Source organism: Anolis carolinensis, chromosome 1 (genome assembly GCF_035594765.1).
Source record: "Anolis carolinensis isolate JA03-04 chromosome 1, rAnoCar3.1.pri, whole genome shotgun sequence".
Taxonomy (NCBI): domain Eukaryota; kingdom Metazoa; phylum Chordata; class Lepidosauria; order Squamata; family Dactyloidae; genus Anolis; species Anolis carolinensis.
In genome coordinates, this window is record NC_085841.1 from 355,155,691 (window position 1) to 355,174,139 (window position 18,449).

Sequence of the window (18,449 nt, forward strand, 5' to 3'; positions counted from 1 at the left end):
TGGCAACAATTAGATGCCCATACAAACCAATATAAAACAGCACATAAAACAGTTAAAACTAGTAAAATACATTATTAAAAATATACACTAGTTAACACACCAGCCTTGTGAAGGTTTTCTTGGCCAGTTTACCACATCTTGTTTCAGGTTCCCAGCCAGCATCACATTACAATAACACTATCCACCAGTCATATACAGGCAGTCCCTGACTTACAAATGCCTCATAGTTAAGAACAGGGGTGAGGCAACAGGAGGTGAGAAGAAATCCACCCTTGGAAGGGAAATTCACTCCTGAAAGAGTCATTGTGGGGAAAAGGTATCTTCACTGAAGCTTTATAATCAATCCTCGTTTCTACATCATGCTAATTTTTTAAAAATCCAATGATCATAGGGACAGAAACTAAGGTGAAATCTACTAAACGGGGGTACAGACTGCAAAACAAACCACAGGGGTGTTCATCCTTCCCTATGCTATCCAAAGCTTGTGTGAGTGTGTATACATACATACATACATACATACATATGCTCTTAATAGCATATACATATATATACATACAGTATGTGTATGTGTGTGTGTATACATATATGTATGTGTGTGTGTGTGTGTGTGTGTGTGTGTGTGTGTATATATTTGGCTAGAGTTACATTTAAAATTCAACTTTAGAACAAACCTAGAGAACCTATCTTGTTTGTGTCTTGAGGACTGCCTTATGTGGGCTGGGCTGTGGTGCAGGCTGGTGAGCAGCCTGCTGCAATAAATCACTCTGACCATGAGGTCATGAGTTCGAGGCCAGCCCATGGCGGGGTGAGCACCCGTCAACTAAAAAAATAAAAAATAACCCCTGCTCGTTGCTGACCTAGCAACCCAAAAGATAGTTACATCTATCTTTCAAGTAGGAAATAAGGTACCACTTATAAAGTGGGGAGGCAAATTTAACTAATATACAACGTTGGAATGAGGAAGTGCCGTCACAGTGGATGATGAAGCAGCTGCTCCCCCGTGGCCAGAATCGATCATCCCCTCAGGAGAAGGTTAAATTGCCTCTGTGTCTGTCTCTGTCTCAGTTCTATATGTATATGGGCATTGAATGTTTGCCCTATATGTATATAATGTGATCCGCCCTGAGTCCCCTTCGGGGTGAGAAGGGCGGAATATAAATACTGAAATCAATCAATCAATCAACTCACTTAGGCATTAGGCAGCAGCCTCCCTTCACTCTCTGTCTCTCAGTGGTAATCATTAAAACTAAACTAGTAATTTCATCGTCATCATACCCACCAGATTTGCACTTCTATGGCTGTACAGTTTGCTCATAAGGGTCTGTTCCTAGGCTCTTACCACCATGCAGCTAACAAAGTACACTTAGGTCTATGAAAACTTATGCTCCCAACTTCTCACTCTCAGTTGGTCTCAAAGGTGCTGCAAAATCCCATTGCCTACTGAAATGCCAGACTAACACCACTATGACTTGGAGTTATGTGCACTGATAGACTTCTTACAACTCTGGGCTGCATTTTATTCACACCAGATTCATTTGAAACAGGAACCAGGGTTGGAGACAGATAAGACGAGAGATTCTGACCCACCCAAATCAGAGGTGAGCAAAGTGTGCTTCAAACATGCAACTTTAGTATCTTGCACTCTGTTTGCAGCAATGGAAGTAAGATGGGGACATGGGAGGATAGGAAATCTCGGTATTTTAAACACAGTTGAAAAATGGGATGACAAGGTATGACACAGGACTCCTCTTACAACTGGAGGGGCAGTTTAGAAAAAAATCCCTCCTAAACAAACCTAAAAGGATGAAATTTCCCCTCATACCTCCTATGCAGTATGAGAGTGAATGCTTCTGTTGGGTTTTAAAAAAATAGGATTGAGAAAGTATGATGAGGGGATGACTTGGCAGCTGTCAAGCTCTGGCTTAGATGATTAAGTTCCAGAAAGGTAGTCAAAATGTGTCTGCTTCAGTAGAAAAAAAAACACACACACAACAGAAAAATCCTCTGGCAAAAACAAAGGGTCTTGAAGAAAATACATCTTAACTTGAGCTTTTGTAAGCTGCAGCCTACATCATCACGCCTCTTGAGGCTTTGTAAGCTTTTTCCATCTGTTCTTACTTTCAATCCATGTCAAATTGACACAACAATAAAATACACAATGAGCACATAATGGAAAAACTCCATGGCTTATTGTTTCCTCATGGAGGAGTCCATATTATTGTGGCTCGATTAGTTTTATTACTATACTACCTTGGGGACCCGGTGATGCCCGGGTTATTTGGAAAAGGCATTATTTGTATTTGAATGTTAGGTATTCTCAGTTTGGAGTGGGTGAACTACAATTGCCAGAATGGTGGGTCAATCCTCCCCAAACCCTGCCAGTATTCAAAGTTGGCCATTTTGGGTCTGTGTACCAAGTGTGGTCCAGATCTGTCATTGGCTGGTCATTGCCTGGCTGCAGCGCTCTCTGGATGGGAGTGAACTACTACAACTCCCAGATTTCCGGGGCAATTGTCCCGAAACATCTGTCAGTATCCACAGCAGGCTATGTTGAGTCTGTGTGCCAAGTTTGGTCCAGATCTGTCATTGCCTGGCTTCAGTGCTCTTTGGATGCAGGTGAACTACAACTCCCAAAATCAAGGCCCATTCCCACAAACCCCTGCAGTATGTTCAGTTGGTTATGAGGCTTCTCTGTGTGAAGTTTGGTCCTGGCCCATTGTCGGTGGGGGTCATTGTTTCTCTGGATGCAGGTGAACTATAACTCCCTTTCCCCCAAACTTGTCCAATATGTTCTGTTGGTTATGGGGCCTCTGTGTGTTAAGTTTAGTCCTGATCCATCATTGGTGGGGTTCGAAGTGCTCATTCATTGCAGGTAAACTATAAATCCCAGCACCTGCTACTCCCAAATGTCCAGGCCAATTCCCCTCAAAACCCAGCAGTATTAAAATCTGGGCATATCGGGTATGCATTGCAAGTTTGGTCCAGATTCATCATTGTTTGGGTTCCTAGCATTCTGGGTGTAGGTGAACTACAACTCCTCTAAATTCTCCAGTAGGAGTCACAGTACTCTGATTTGATACAGGGTGAACTACAATTTCCACCATGTGGAGTCAATCCCCCAAACTGCTCCAGTAAATGTAGTTGCTACTCAGGTCTGCTGTGTTTGTTATGCAGACAGATTTGAAAGGGAAGGGCAGTAGGCGGAGTCATGCAAATTCCACACCAATGGAGAACCCTGGGATGCCTGCCTGTGGTGGAGGAAAATGCAAAATCTAGGATGAAATGGTCCCCAAATGAAAGCATTCCTTGGGTGGTGGGCTGTAGTGTTTGGGGAGGACATTGGCAGGGGTTGAGGCTACATGTTCATGGCGCTCGCTGTAACCTGCAATGTCCTGGGCGGGAGTGACTTGGTGGCTCCTCAGCACTGGGAACTATAGCCTGTTTGTGGAGGCTGTCGGCTGTCTGTGTTTAGATTCTCTGTATTGTATAGCAGAATGGGGTTGGACAGAATGGCCTGTGTGGTCTCTTTTAACTATGGTTCTAAAAAACCCACTAAAAAGAAAACGATGAATATAGACATTACAATGTATTATTAAAGGCCCTCTCCCTTTGAGCAACCAGTCCTCAGTTTACAGAAACAATGTCTTTATCTACCTATGGAAGGATAGCAAAGAAGGATGGTACCGCTATGTACGTTAAACCACAAAGAGAGATAAGGACATTGGAAATAGCCTTATTGCTCAATGAAAGTGTAATAGCCAGACCAATGGAAACCCTACAGACAACACCATTGCCAAACAAGAGTCTTTCTCAAACCCTGTCTGGAGATGCTGGGGACACAATTTTGAACGTTCTGCATACAAACGTTGTATTCTACCATTCGTTTCCTGTTTGTTAAGAGTTTCATAAAAGGCTCAAATTCCTAAATTTGAGTGCAAGTCTAATTGCTATTTATAACTTGAAGTCCCACTGTATAAACAGGCTTCATCTAAGTGTTAACATAATTGATTTATTGACTTACTCTAAATGGGAGCAGCAAATGAATTTTGGCTTTGCTTAATCGTTTTCCACAATCTTTAAAAATATTGGCTTGTAATAGAAGTTTGAGTACTAGTTTGATTATATATTAGTTAGATCATCATGGCAATCAATTGTTTAAAAAGCCTGAACAGAATAATAATTAAAAAGTAATAATATTAATAACTGAAGTGAACAAGTCAAACTCACAAGAGGAGGTAACAAACATCACAGGCAAAATGGCTCATTCTCTGACCAAATTATCATTGTTTAGCTACTCAGTATCATGAATCCTGATTCAAATATATAATACTAGCTGTGCCCAGCCATGCGTTGCTGGGGCGAAGTATGGTGGTATGGGAAATAAAGTACTGAGGAATTGGTGGTAGTCAAGGTAAAGGGTAAAGGTTTTACCTTACATTAAGTCCATTATAAATGGGTTATATAGCTGTGTGGAAGGGCCTTGAGTCTACACTGCCATATAATCCAGTTAAAATCAGATAATCTGTAATTTATAGGCAGTGTGGAAGAGGCCTAAGTGAGGCCTAACTCTGCCTGTCCCCTGGGCTGAGTGGGTTGCTAGGAGACCAAGTGGGCGGAGCTTAGCCTTCTAAATGGCAGCAATTGGATAAAAACAATTATTCCTCTCCCTCTAATTAGGACTTTATTTTTCTTTTCTTTTTGTTGTAGGACCGTAGAGGCATGGATGAGAGGTTGTGCTGCCAAGTTAATGTTTCTGGGATGTGTAGTTTTGTTGTTTTGTCCTAGGCCGAATTTTTTTAATCCTTTTATATATATAGATTTATTTGTTCAAACTGGGATAGGCACTTTTCAGGTGAGAAAGACATTGGAAAAGTTCCCTTTTAGGACTACAACTAACAGAATCTTCTGGGGTTATTCTAGCCAGTGGGTATTGACAGCTTTACTCTAAAAGGTAACTTTTGCAAACTTTGGTAAATGGAAAAACAGCATTTAGACAACACAGCGTATATATGGATTCTGAGACTCTGCTAAACCTTCTTTCAGTGGATGTCCTTTTTTTGGTCACAGAGCCATAGGAATGAAAATAGGAACACAACACATGAAGCCCTTAATGAATTAATTGGAGCTTCAAGAACTAGAAACGTCGTAGGCAAATACATAGCACTCCTTTTAAATACTAGGTATGGTTAATAGGACCAGAAAATCAATATTACCTCTTCAATGTACTCTTTCGGCAAGGGAACTCCAGCAGTAACCTGTAAAGAATATGAAAAAAGCATTAAACATGTACAGCAAAGTTCTTTTTAGTCAGTCAATGTGATTCCTAAAATGGAAGTCTTTTTATCAAATGCTTCAGAAGAGATGAATGGAATCCATTTACAAATAAACAACCAAGTTTATGAATTGCAGCACAGCTGGAGGCATATTTGCATATTCATGAGCATTAGGAGTTGTGCAAAATATGTGTAAATAAAAGTGAAATTCTGCAGCTGGATAGCAGGAAGACATGTAGTGGGAAACAGGATAAAAATAGACCTACGTCAAAGCATTAGTATGGAAATGTGTGATGACAATAGCGTCTAGAAATACTCGTAGGAACTTTATTTATTTATTTATTTATTTATTTATTTTATTTATTTATATTCTGCCCTTCTCACCCCGAAGGGGACTCAGGGCAGATCACATTACACATACAGTAGAATCTCACTAATCCAAGCCTCGCTTATCCAAGCCTCTGGATAATCCAAGCTATTTTTGTAGTCAATGTTTTCAATATATCGTGATATTTTGGTGCTAAATTCGTAAATACAGTAATTACAACATAATATTACTGCCTACTGAACTACTTTTTCTGTCAAATTTGTTGTAAAACATGATGTTTTGGTGCTTAATTTGTAAAATCATATTGATGTTTAATAGGCTTTTCCTTAATCCCTCCTTATTATCCAAGATATTCGCTTATCCAAGCTTCTGCCGGCCCGTTTAGCTTGGATAAGTGAGACTCTACTGTATAAGGCAAACATTCAGTGCCTTAACATAGAACAAAGACAGAGACAAATGCAGGCTCCAAGCTGGCCTCGAACTCATGACCTCCTGGTCAGAGTGATTCGTTGCAGCTGGTTGCAGCTGGCTGCTCACCAGGCTGTGCCACAGCCCGGGCCTTTAGGGAAGGAGTAGCACCCCTGTGGTCTTTGTTTTGTTGTCTGTGCCTCTGTTCAGAAGATTTCACCTCACTTTCTGTCTGATCATTGGATTTGAACATTTTGGCTTGTTGTGGATGGTGATGAAGCTTCAGTGGGGACATCTTTTCCCCATGACAGCTCTTTTGAAAGTGGATTTCACTTCCAAGGGATAGATTTTTCTCACTTCCTGTTGTCTCACCCCTGTTCTTAACTGTGAGTCATTTGTATGTTGGATGTTTGTAACTCGAGGACTGCCTATATAGTGGAATTATGAGATAGTCATAAATTGCTAAACTATGAGATATTCATAAATGAATTTTCACTGAATTGTGCATAAAATTTATTGCTATGGAAAACCACGATCCATACAGAAAGGACTGAAGTACCATCTGTGTTCTGAACACAGAAGTACCATCTGGGATTATTGGGATTCTGTGTGCAGCTACAAAATGTACAAAATCTCCCCATCCACTTCAATTAATCTGTATATATTTGGGGGAGTCTGCATGCAACATAATGAGGCAGAAATGATTTCCTGCTGATGAAGTTGCAGAGTTGTTTACAACCTCCAGAGACCTATCATTACGGCTCCAGCACAAGGTCCAGAGACCAAGAGACAAGACGCATCAGACTGAGAAGACAGTAGCCGGCAGCACACGAAGGATCTCATTAGCAAAAGATCAGTGAATGAGACAGAAGGAATGGCTCCTGTCCGCCCACAGCAGACGCTCACAGCATTTTATATGAGAAAAGGACTCATCCATTAAGTCCGTCCATTCCAAGCTGAGCAAAGGAGAAATTGCCCATCATTACACAGAAATCGATGACGATCAGTTACAGTGTTGTTGTATGTTTTCCGGGCTGTATGGCCATGTTCTAGAAGTATTCTCTCCTGACGTTTTGCCCACATCTATGGCAGGCAGGTTGAGAAAACATACAACAACCCTGTGATCCCGGCCATGAAAGCCTTCGACAACACATTGATCAGTTACAGTGTTTGAAGAATAGGAGAAATTATGTTAAGAAGACATCTATATACATTAACTAATGAATTAATAATGAAAGAAATACAGACTTCTCCAACACTGCCAACTCCCAATGCTCAGTGGACAAAATAAGGCTGCTTCATTTAATTTCCAAACAACCCACATTCAAATTACAGTGGGCCTTTGGTATCTGGATAGGGTTTAATTCCCAGGATGGGTACCAAAATCCACGGAAGTTTGAATCCTGTTATATACAATGGCATAGTAAAATGGAATCTATATATATAAAAGGGTAATGAAATTTCGGCCTAGGACAAAACAACAAAGCTACACATCCCAGAAACACTAAACTTGGCAGCACAACCCCTCATCCATGCCTCTACGTTCCTACAACAAAAAGAAAAGAAAAATAAAGTCCTAATTAGAGGGAGAGGAATAATTGTTTTTATCCAATTGCTGCCAGTTAGAAGGCTAAGCTCCGCCCACTTGGTCTCCTAGCAACCCACTCAGCCCAGGGGACAGGCAGAGTTAGGCCTCACTTAGGCCTCTTCCACACTGCCTATAAAATACAGATTATCAGATTTTAACTGGATTATATGGCAGTGTAGAATCAAGGCCCTTCCACATAGCTATATAACCCATTTATAATGGACTTAATGTAAGGTAAAACCTTTACCCTTTACCTTAACTACCACCAATTCCTCAATACTTTATTTCCCATACCACCATACTTCACCACAACAACGCGTGGCCGTGCACAGCTAGTGCCTTATATAAAATGGCAGGGTATATTCAAAAACATGTAAATATGAGTAGATTAATAGGTACCGCTCTGGCGGGAAGGTAATGGCGCTTCCACTCAGAAGACACAACAATAAGCCACTTAAAACAGAAGTAAAAAAGCAAAATATTCCAAATCCCTCCACTACCATGGAAAGAGAGAGAGAAGACATCACAAGGCTTGCATGTTCTCGGACTTTCCTATCTGTGGCAATCTGTGACCTCTTCAGACCTTGAATCTGACCTAACAAATCACAATCTTTAAATCCTCTGGACAATTCTCAAGTTCAAGATAAATGACTGGACAAACATCAGATCATGTCCAAGAAAATACATGAAACAGAGTAGAGTCTCTGTGTGCCTAACCTCATAACCTTATAGTAAAGAAGAATGAGACTAAATGGAGTGATGGGTAGCCAAGGGCAAGGAGAAGGTCCTAGGCCAGTAAGAAAGAAAGTGGAAAGCTGAGAAGCATAAAGAGGAAACTGTGGCTGAAGCAGAGGTCTGTGCTGAATTTAAAGCATTCTCTAACAGTAGGACAAATTGGCAATTAATCTGTGTATCTTTGTCCTTTGCGGGGAAGCTGCAGAGCATTTCTTCTTCTTCTTCTTCTCCTGGCAAATCAGTGCAGATTGGGATGAATCAGCTAAAGGTGGGATCATTTGGGGTGTGTGCATGAAAGGTCTGATTGGAGAGTGTGGGGTCAAGATTTTAACATTATTAAAGGTTCAAGGACTCTTGTACTTATTTGTAAAATTTTAACTAAATTCAATTTTTAAGCAGACACAATGTCTGCTGGCTTCTAGTCGTGAGTCAGAAATACCCACAAAGGAGACACGAGGATAAAGCTGTATCACACACAGAGAAAAACTTTACCTGTAGCTAAAGTAAGGGCCAGAGTTGACCACAGCAACACTAGAAATGCACTGTTCACTAATACAATGGGCACAACTGGTTGCTGGAATGGGGTTTTCTCAGATTCTCCTCCCAGAAGATAATGTGAAGTCTCAGATTATCTTCTGGGACTTCACAACTGGCTTCTGGGCTTTGCCTTTGCCAAGAGCGGCACTCACCGTGGGGCCCCCTCCATGCATTTTCAGGGCTCGGACAGTGGCAACCAAGACCACCACATGGGGCTGCAAACCAGAATACCGGCACTTGATGTCAAAGAACTTTTCCATGCCAATATCTGCTCCAAAGCCAGCTTCTGTCACTGTAGACAGAAGAAAATGAAAAATCATTACTATACACAGCATTATTATTATTATTGTTATTATTATTCTGAAACTGTCACTCATTAAGCCAGGTTAGTTTATTGATCATTACATTTAAACCAGGCATGGGCAAACTTCAGCCCTCCAGGTATTTTGGACTTCAACTCTCACAATTCCTAACAGCTAAAGTTTGCCCATGTCTGATATAAACTCATTCCTGCAGACAAACCATGAATTGTTATGCAGCTCTAAATCAGAGTTAAAAGCATTAGTAAGTAAGTAAGTAATTTTATTTTTCTATCCTGCCACCATCTCCTGGCAGGGACTCAGGGTGGCTAACATGGGACAAAGGTCCGAAAACAATAAACAGAGCACAACAATTAAAACATATTACAATGTATAAAAACACAGTAAAATCGACATTATGCAAAACAATACATTAACCATAAAAACTCATTTGAAGCATAAAATGAGTGAAAATAAAATAAAATAAGATGGACCTCCAGGTTGATGGAGGGTGATAGTGTCGAGGGGCCATTTGAACTAAAGTGCAATAGTATAGTTATAAAGTGCTTCGGGGCCAAAGGACAAAGTGCAGGCATTAAAATTAAAATAAAAGCATTAGATTATAGCTTGCTTGATCTATGGCTTATCACTGAGTTAGACATTTAAATTTCTCAGAAATAAAAGGACGCCAGGTTTCAGCAAAAGGATGAAGGATATGCATTTTATGTTATGCTTTGTCTTTTTCTAAGGCACCTTAAATCCCAACCATGGGAGAAAGGTAAAATATAAATAAAGTGATGGACAGAAGGATGCTATACAAAGAGACTGAACTAGTTTGCAGCAATGGCCTTGGAGAAAGGGGTTAGATAAAATATATTGAGGATAATATTAGGTGCTGAAGATAGATCTTGTGTCCTGGGATTGTCATCTGACCCACTGCTGCTTCCTAGATCAATGATGGGCAACCTTTTGAACTTGGTATGTCAAAATTCACCAAAAAACCTAGCATGACTTGGGTGGTGTGTCACTTTGAGAAAAAAAAACATAATTTCACAATATATATAGTTTAAATAACAAATACATATAATTGTAATATATAACTGTATTTAATAAATCAAAAACTATTTACTACCATTATTTCCATGTACAACAATCTATGGTACCTCTTGCAATTTCCACGCTGATTTCTCTGTATTGTAGTTTCAATGTAGTCATGAATAATGAATAATATAATGATATACTACAATAATAATAGAATAATAATAGAAAAATCTCTATATATAAAAGGGTAAAGTTGTTTGCGCCGTGACTATAACAACACAACTAAATGCCCCAGAAATACGAAACTTGGCAACACAAAGCAAAAGCCTTGCCTCACGGTTCTTACAACACAACCACACCACAAAAACACAATCCAGAGCCACAAAACCGAAAAAACCGGCAAACATGCACAACAATGCAGCTACATGACCCAAACACACGAAACTTGGCAAAACGACCCAAAATCCTTGCCCCTAGGTGCCGATAACAAAAAGAAAAGAAAATAAACTCCTAATTAGAAGATAAAGGAATAATTGTTTTTATCCAATTGCTGTTAGAAACATCAGGAGAGAATACATTTCAAACATGACCAGGCAGACCACAGAACTCAGAGCAATCCAATACAAAGACAAACAAAAATAATAAAATAAATACAAAAAAACATAAAAATTAAAATACAATAATACAATTAAAAAACATAAATAAAAATAATAAAATATAATGCATACAAATAATAATACAAACAAATAATAAAAAATAAAATACATACAAATAATACAATAAAAAGAATAAAAACACTAAAAATAATTAAAAACACTAAAAAAATAATACAATAAATACTATAATAACAGAAAATAACTAAAAATAATACAAGAAAATAATAAAATATAATAAATAAAAGGATACGTTACAATAAAATTAATTAAAAAATATAAATAACATCAAATTAAAATTCCACAACAATTTTTAACCAATACCACCACCACTTTGCCACAGCAATGCGTGGCTGGGCACAGCTAGTCTATATATATATATATAAAAGAGTGATGGAATCCTGGCACTGAGCAAAACAACAAAACTAAACACCCCCTAACCTCGAAATTTCACAACAGAATCCATCATCCACGCCTCGAGGTTGAAACCACAAAATATCATGTCACAAACCTCCACAGGGCCTAAAAAAACCCAAAAAACGGAGCTATTCAGTGCAATTCCAATGGGCCACAGCAACGCATGGCAGGGCACAGCTAGTATATTATATATATATTATCTATATATATAAAATAGTGATGGCATCACGGCGACCAACAAAACGACAAAACTACAGGCCCCCCAACCTCGAAATTTGACAACACAACCCATCATCCACGCCTCTAGGTTGATACAACAAAAAGAAAAGAAAAACAAAGTCCTAATTGGAGGGAGAGGAATAATTGCTTTTATCCAATTGATGCCAGTTAGAAGGCTAAACTCCTCCAACTTGATCTCCTAGCAACCCAATAAAAAATAATTAAAAACACTAAAAATAATTAAAAACACTAAAAAATTAATACAATAAAATACTATAATAACAGAAAATAACTAAAAATAATACAAGAAAATAATAAAATATAATAAATAAAAAGATAACTTACAATAAAAAAAATTTTAAAATACAAATACCGTCAAATAAAAATTACACAACCATTTTTAACCAATACCACCGCCACTTTGCCACAGCAACGCATGGATGGGCAAAGCTAGTATATATATATATAAATGTAATGTGCATAATTCCCATGGAGTAAACAACAAAATCACTGGACCAAATCACACCAATTTGGCCACGAAAGACATTAGTCATCCAATCAATCTGCATGTGGCAGCAAAAATGGCTAGGCGTGTCAGTGCTGACACGCGTGTCATAGGCTGGCCATTACTGTCCTAGAAAGTTATGACCCATTCCCCATGACATACCCCATTTTTAAAAGACGTAATCTCTCTAAATACTAAAACAGTATTAAATCACAAAATAATTAAAACCCAGTGGCAGAAGTCCTCTGACTTCATGCAGTCATGATGGCTGGTGGTTGCTGATAGACTGCTCTTGGCCTGAATTTGCTTCTTCTCTTTAGAAAGCTTCACTGAAACCCATCATAATGTATTTCATTAACACAATCTGTCATGATGGTGGCACACAGAAAACAGATTGGCAATGTTGTCCAGTGGAATCTGGAATCTGGTATTCCAAAAAGGCAACTCCTCCCCAAGCTCCGAAAGCCACTTACCAACAAACCCATCCTTGCCAACGAGCTTCAGAGCGATCTTGTCTGCTAGGACGGATGAGTTGCCATGAGCGATGTTGGCAAATGGACCGGCATGGACAAACACCGGATTGCCCTAGGAAAGAAAAGCAGCAGAAAGAAAGGAGAAACACCAAGATTAATATATGTTGGTACTCTATCAAGTGGAACATGACACTCATTTGTTGGAGATCAAACTTGGCCATACTAATTTGCAAAGAAGCATGCAAAAGACAATGAAATCTTGCAGAATTGTGAAATCCAACATTGCCAACACAGAAAGTTGATATTTAGAGAGATGGGAAATTTGTTCACGACGTTTTTCTTATGATATAAAGCAGGCATGGGCCAACTTAGGACCTCCCTCCAGGTGTTTTGGATTTCAACTCCCACAATTCCTAACAGCCTATCGGCTGTTAGGAATTGTGGGAGTTGAAATCCAAAACACCTGGAGGGAGGTCCGAAGTTGGCCCATGCCTGATATAAAGAATGGCAAGTTTGTGAAGGCTGCCTCAAAGTGTTAGATGAAATCATGTTTGCACATGCATATGGCGGCAACGTCCAATTGCTAACTTAATCAAGTACTTTCCAGGGAAATTGGAACGAAAAGGAGAGTAAAGCAAAAGAACTTTGAAAATTTACTATAAAATACCGAATTGCTAAAACAATCTGATTGACTAATGTTCAGACATAAGGGGGGGGGGATTAACAAATTATTTCATCAATTAATTCATTAAGCCTCATATTTAATTTAAAATGGCTGGATAATGTATTAACGTAAAAGAGAAAGACAATTATTACTATGGAAGTAACACTATAATTAACTTTGAAATTGCTTTTGCCAATTTTAAAAAATTGGGGTAATAAGTTAATTTTAATTAATTTCCAGTAATTAGTTAATAAGAGTGACAAAGAAGGTGAATACAGTGGCCAGGATGGAGATGTGATAAGGTTCCTCAAACTTCATATTTTAATAGATTGTGAAGCAGGAGGAGTTGCTGTAAAGTTGTGCCAAACAGGATGAAGGTATCTGTTCTCCCACACGTTCCAAATTCCAACTTTCAAGCCATAGCCATCCCTTTTCATTACAAATATAGTCTCTCCAGTAAAAAGAGGGAGGAAGAAGCAAGCAGCTCAGAACTGGAAATTCTTCTACACTTTCTCCACCTATTTTTTACCCGAGAGATATCTTCATCTCACTTTCACCTCATGCTGCTCTACAATCCATTGAAGATTAAAGTTACAGGTGCCTTGTCTTATATCCAAGACAGTAACTCTAAGGATGGAGAGCATAAAGAACCAAGCAGCACATTTTAGCACAACTGAAAATAATTGCTATGGGCTGGGAGGAAGCAAAACAGAGATTCAAACAACTTATTTGATGGGATATGGAAAACAGCACAGCAAAGAGATAATGCCTGGGGATAATGCTATATGCAAGGAGCTGCTCTGTGTTGATTATTTCAGCATAAATTAATCCGTCTTATCACTGGCTAGTAACAAACCAGGAGTACAGCTACACTGCAGAATGAGTTCAATATGACATCACTTTAACTTCCATGGCTCGATGCCTGTTTCCCCAAAAATAAGACATCCCCTGAAAATAAGACCTAGTAGAGGTTTTGCTGAATTGCTAAATATAAGGCCTCCCCCGAAAGTAAGACCTAGCAAAGTTTTTGTTTGGAAGCATGCCCGCCAAACAGAACACCAGAGCATGCAGGATTGGTACATGTACATCATAGTGTTGTACATGGAAATAATGGTAGCAACAAGAAATCTTGATAGGATGCATAGTTTGTCTGGTTATGCTGACAACTACTGTACAGTCTATATATATAAAAGGGTAATGAAATTTCGGCCTAGTACAAAACAACAAAACTGCACATCCCAAAAACACTAAACATGGCAGCACAACCCCTCATCCATGCCTCTACGTTCATACAACAAAAAGAAAAGACAAATAAAGTCCTAATTAGAGGGAGAGGAATAATTGTTTTTATTCCAATTGCTGCCAGTTAGAAGGCTAAGCTCTGTCCACTTGGTCTCTTAGCAACCCACTCAGCCCAGGGGACAGGCAGAGTTAGGCCTCACTTAGGCCTCTTCCACACTGCCTATAAAATACAGATTATCTGAATTTAACTGGATTATATGGCAGTGTAGACTCAAGGCTCTTCCAATAACCCATTAATAATGGACTTAATGTCAGGGGAAAAGCTTTACCCTTTACCTTAACTATCACCAATTCCTCAATACTTTATTTCCCATACCACCATACTTCGCCACAGCAACGCGTGGCCGGGCACAACTAATATATAATAAATGTTCATTTTTTTGTTCAACAAGAAATGTGAATTCTTCTTCGTGGAAAAATAAGACATTCCCTGAAAATAAGACCTAGCGCATCTTTGGGAGCAAAAATTAATATAAGACACTGTCTTATTTTCAGGGAAACACGGTATGGGATTTGTAGTTTGGCGAGGCACTAACACTTTTTGCCAGAGAAGGCTAAGAACTTTGTAACGCTACAACTTCCAGGATTCCATTGCATTAAGCAAATGCAACTAAAGTGATGTCAAACGACATGAATTATTATACAATGTAGATGCATCACGAGATGCTTCTTACACCATATATACGAGGGTTATCGAGAAAGTAGATTATGTTTTGGAATTAAAAATGAACCAAGTATAGGAGAAAATATTTTCCAAATGCAGTTGAAAGCCACATCCAAATACCACTTCTCAACATAGTTGCCATTAAAATCTAGGCGCTTATCATAGCGAGGAATGAACTTGGCAACTCCTTCCCCACAAAACTCTGCCACTTGCGTCCTCAACCAGCTGGTCACCCCTTCCCGAAGCTGTGCATCGTTGCGAAAACGCTGTGTTGAGGACGCTGTGGCCCTTAGTAATAGCAAAAGTTCAAAATGATTTGGAGGATCAGTGAATGGGGCTGATGGCAACATGTTATATACTTTGAAAACTTTCATAATCCCACAGCTACATGCTATTTTTAAAGGTAGGGAAAACAACTGAAGTAACACAGAACATGCTTTGGTAGCAATTCCAATTTACCATAAAAATATCAAGTTTCCGTGGAGTCTGAGCTTACCTCCAAAGTCTGCATGAGGTTTGGCTTAATAGCATCTCTCATCAAAACTGTCAGAGCACCACTCACTCCCTAAGGGAAGAAATACGAAGAGTTACTTGAGTGGCAGGTTTTCCGCATTTCTTACAGTTTTTCTAATATTTCAAGGCCCCACAAAATAACAAGCATTCTGCAACAAGTTGAAATGCATATCATATCTGCAATATAACTCTAAAGGAGGGGTGTGCGTCTTAGATTGAATGACAGGGAACGAGCCTTTGAGAGAAATTATGCTTTTTAAATTATTCCAGAGTCATAATTCATTTTTTTTAAATCATGGTTTTAAAAAATATTTTCATTAAATTTTAGAATATATAACAGTACAATAAATCATGTTAAATACTTCATCTCATCCACCCACATTTTCCTCTCTTCCAAAGACTTAAAATACTTTGCTGTCAATCCTTTTACTAAAAATTAACCTTTTAACTTAATTACCCAGTTTTATTGCTAATAGTCATATTTCCAAAATATCATTTTCTTATTCAAGGCGATCTCTGTTACCAATTTCCAACTGGCCAACGTACCAGATCTTCTGTAGTAACTGGGATGCCGGTCTTGCTAGAAGCAACTACCATTTTGCTCAGGCGCCGTCTCATGTCCTCCAGACTGTCTGTGAGCGCTAAGACAGCCATGATTTCACTGGCGACAGTGATGTCAAACTGGGCCTGAAAGGGTGAAAATGAATTAAAAGTATTTCCTTTAAACACAGCAGGAGTACTTGGTTTTAAATGCAAACACGGATATAATAGGCATAATGAGGATCTGGTGGAGACCCAATAGAATTTGCATGCAGTTGGACATAAATGATATACAGCAGGCATAGGCAAACTTTGGCTCTCCGGGTATTTTGGACTTCAACTCCCACAATTCTGAACAGCCTACCGGCTGTTAGGAATTATTTATTTATTTATTTATTTTTCAAACTTATATGCCGCCACTCCCCTAGGGCTCGGAGCGGCTTACAAGAACCAGCTGGGAGTTATGGGAGTTCGGAGTCGAAACCACCTGGAGGGATGAAGTTTGCCCATGCCTGCTATAGATACAAATCTCTTAGCTGAAGATTAACCCAATTTTTAAGAGAGGCAAATATTCTATTCTTCAAAGACTTGTTTGCTTTTATATACAAGGATAAAAAGTCCCAAGGGAGAAAGAAAATTAAAGGACACTTACTGTACGGGTGAAGCCCTTCTCGGTCTCAGACTGTCCGATTGTGATTTTCCGCAGAAACCTGTCATTTGTATCCAAGACTGCACAAGGAGAAAGCAGGGAAATGGAGGAATAGGCAAAAAGGTTAAAAACAAGCTAGCAATGTTATATGTATGCATAGCAAGCTTTTAAAATATAATTTAGCACTAACTTGGAACATAGGAAAGGTAATTAGAAAAGAGCTGCAAGAGGCAAAACACTTTAGAGGACAACAAATCATCATACTTTCATCATGTCAGTGGTCATATAAGAGGTGTGTATCTAAGACAATACTCATTGCCTTTAAATGACAGGATAAAGTGTTTGCAAGAGATCATTTTCAAAAGCCAAGTACCTACATTGGAGGCGGTATGCAACCTGCACTCTGCTCTTTTGAATATAAAACAATACAAAATACAATACAGCACAGTCACAATTGCAAAGAATTATTGAATCTGGACATTGGAGTGAGAAAAGTTTCCCAGCCCTGCCTTAAAAGGTGAAAGTAAGTTTGCAGAGGTCACAGTAAATTTGGTCTTTCCGATCAGGGGCATGCAGAAATAATCTCATCTAATTTTGCAAAGAAAAACAAGGCTGAGAAAAAGGAAAAACAGTGTGTTGCATTGATCAGAGAGCATTGGACTTGGATCAAAGAGATGCAGGTTCCAATGCCTGCCAAGTCATGAAGCTCATTGGATGCCTTTCTCTTCTGAAACCTTAGCTTAGATGTTCCAGTTATTAGCAGAAAGTGACATGTGGAATAAACAATATTAACTGAATTAACATTCACAAGGGAAGGGTTTTCTCCTTTTCTTATACAGCAAAACTGTTTGAAGATAGACTCAGGAAAGGCAAAAGAAAACTCTTCTTTATACAACATATAATTAGTCTGGGAAACTGACTTGAGACAAGATGAAGTAGTGACCTTCAGATTAAATAGTTTTAAAAGGGCATCAGACCAAGTCATGGAGGACCACACTATCAAGAATGATAGGGGATCTTCAGATTCAGAAGCAGATTATTTACTATTTGTAAAATACTTAAAATTTGCTAGGAAAGGTAAAGGTTCTTCACTGACATTAAGTCTAGTCATGTCCGACTCGGGGAGGTTGGTACTCATCCCCATTACTAAGCCGAAGAGCCAGCATTGTCCATAAACACCTCCAAGGTCATGTGGCTGGCATGACTGCATGGAGCACCGTTACTTTCCCACCAGAGCGGTACCTATTGATCTACTCACATTCACATGTTTTCGAACTGCTAGGTTGGCAGAAGTTTGGGCTAACAGTGGGATCTCACTCTGCTCCCTGGATTCAAACCACCAACCTTTGGGTCACCAAATTCAGCAGCCCTGTGGTTTAATCCACTGCGCCACCAGGGGTTCCGGTAAATTTTAAAATACTGTATATACTCGAGTATAAGCCTAGTTTTTCAGCCCTTTTTTAGGAATGAAAAAAAAACCCTCCTTGGCTTATACTCGGGTGAGGGTCCTGGTGGGCTTATATTCAGGTCGGCTTATACTCAAGTATATATGGTATATTTATTATTTTTCTCTATTATTATTGGGTTTTTTTTCCGTGTCAGGAACAACCGGAGTTGCTTCTGGAATGAGAGAATTGGCCG

General features: G+C 39.1%; 1 protein-coding gene across 1 annotated transcript in view; it reads right to left on the minus strand.

Annotated features, from left to right (window-relative positions):
* Window positions 1-18,449, minus strand: part of mthfd1 (methylenetetrahydrofolate dehydrogenase, cyclohydrolase and formyltetrahydrofolate synthetase 1) — a 114,574-nt gene that overhangs the window by 37,882 nt on the left and 58,243 nt on the right. Inside the window, exons 17-22 of the mRNA XM_062968573.1 lie at window positions 16,812-16,888; window positions 16,166-16,306; window positions 15,603-15,671; window positions 12,477-12,588; window positions 9,022-9,161; window positions 5,214-5,255 (exon numbers count right to left, since the gene is read on the minus strand). Of these exons, the coding sequence (XP_062824643.1) occupies window positions 5,214-5,255; window positions 9,022-9,161; window positions 12,477-12,588; window positions 15,603-15,671; window positions 16,166-16,306; window positions 16,812-16,888 (581 nt within the window). The remainder of the gene's footprint in view (window positions 1-5,213; window positions 5,256-9,021; window positions 9,162-12,476; window positions 12,589-15,602; window positions 15,672-16,165; window positions 16,307-16,811; window positions 16,889-18,449) is intronic.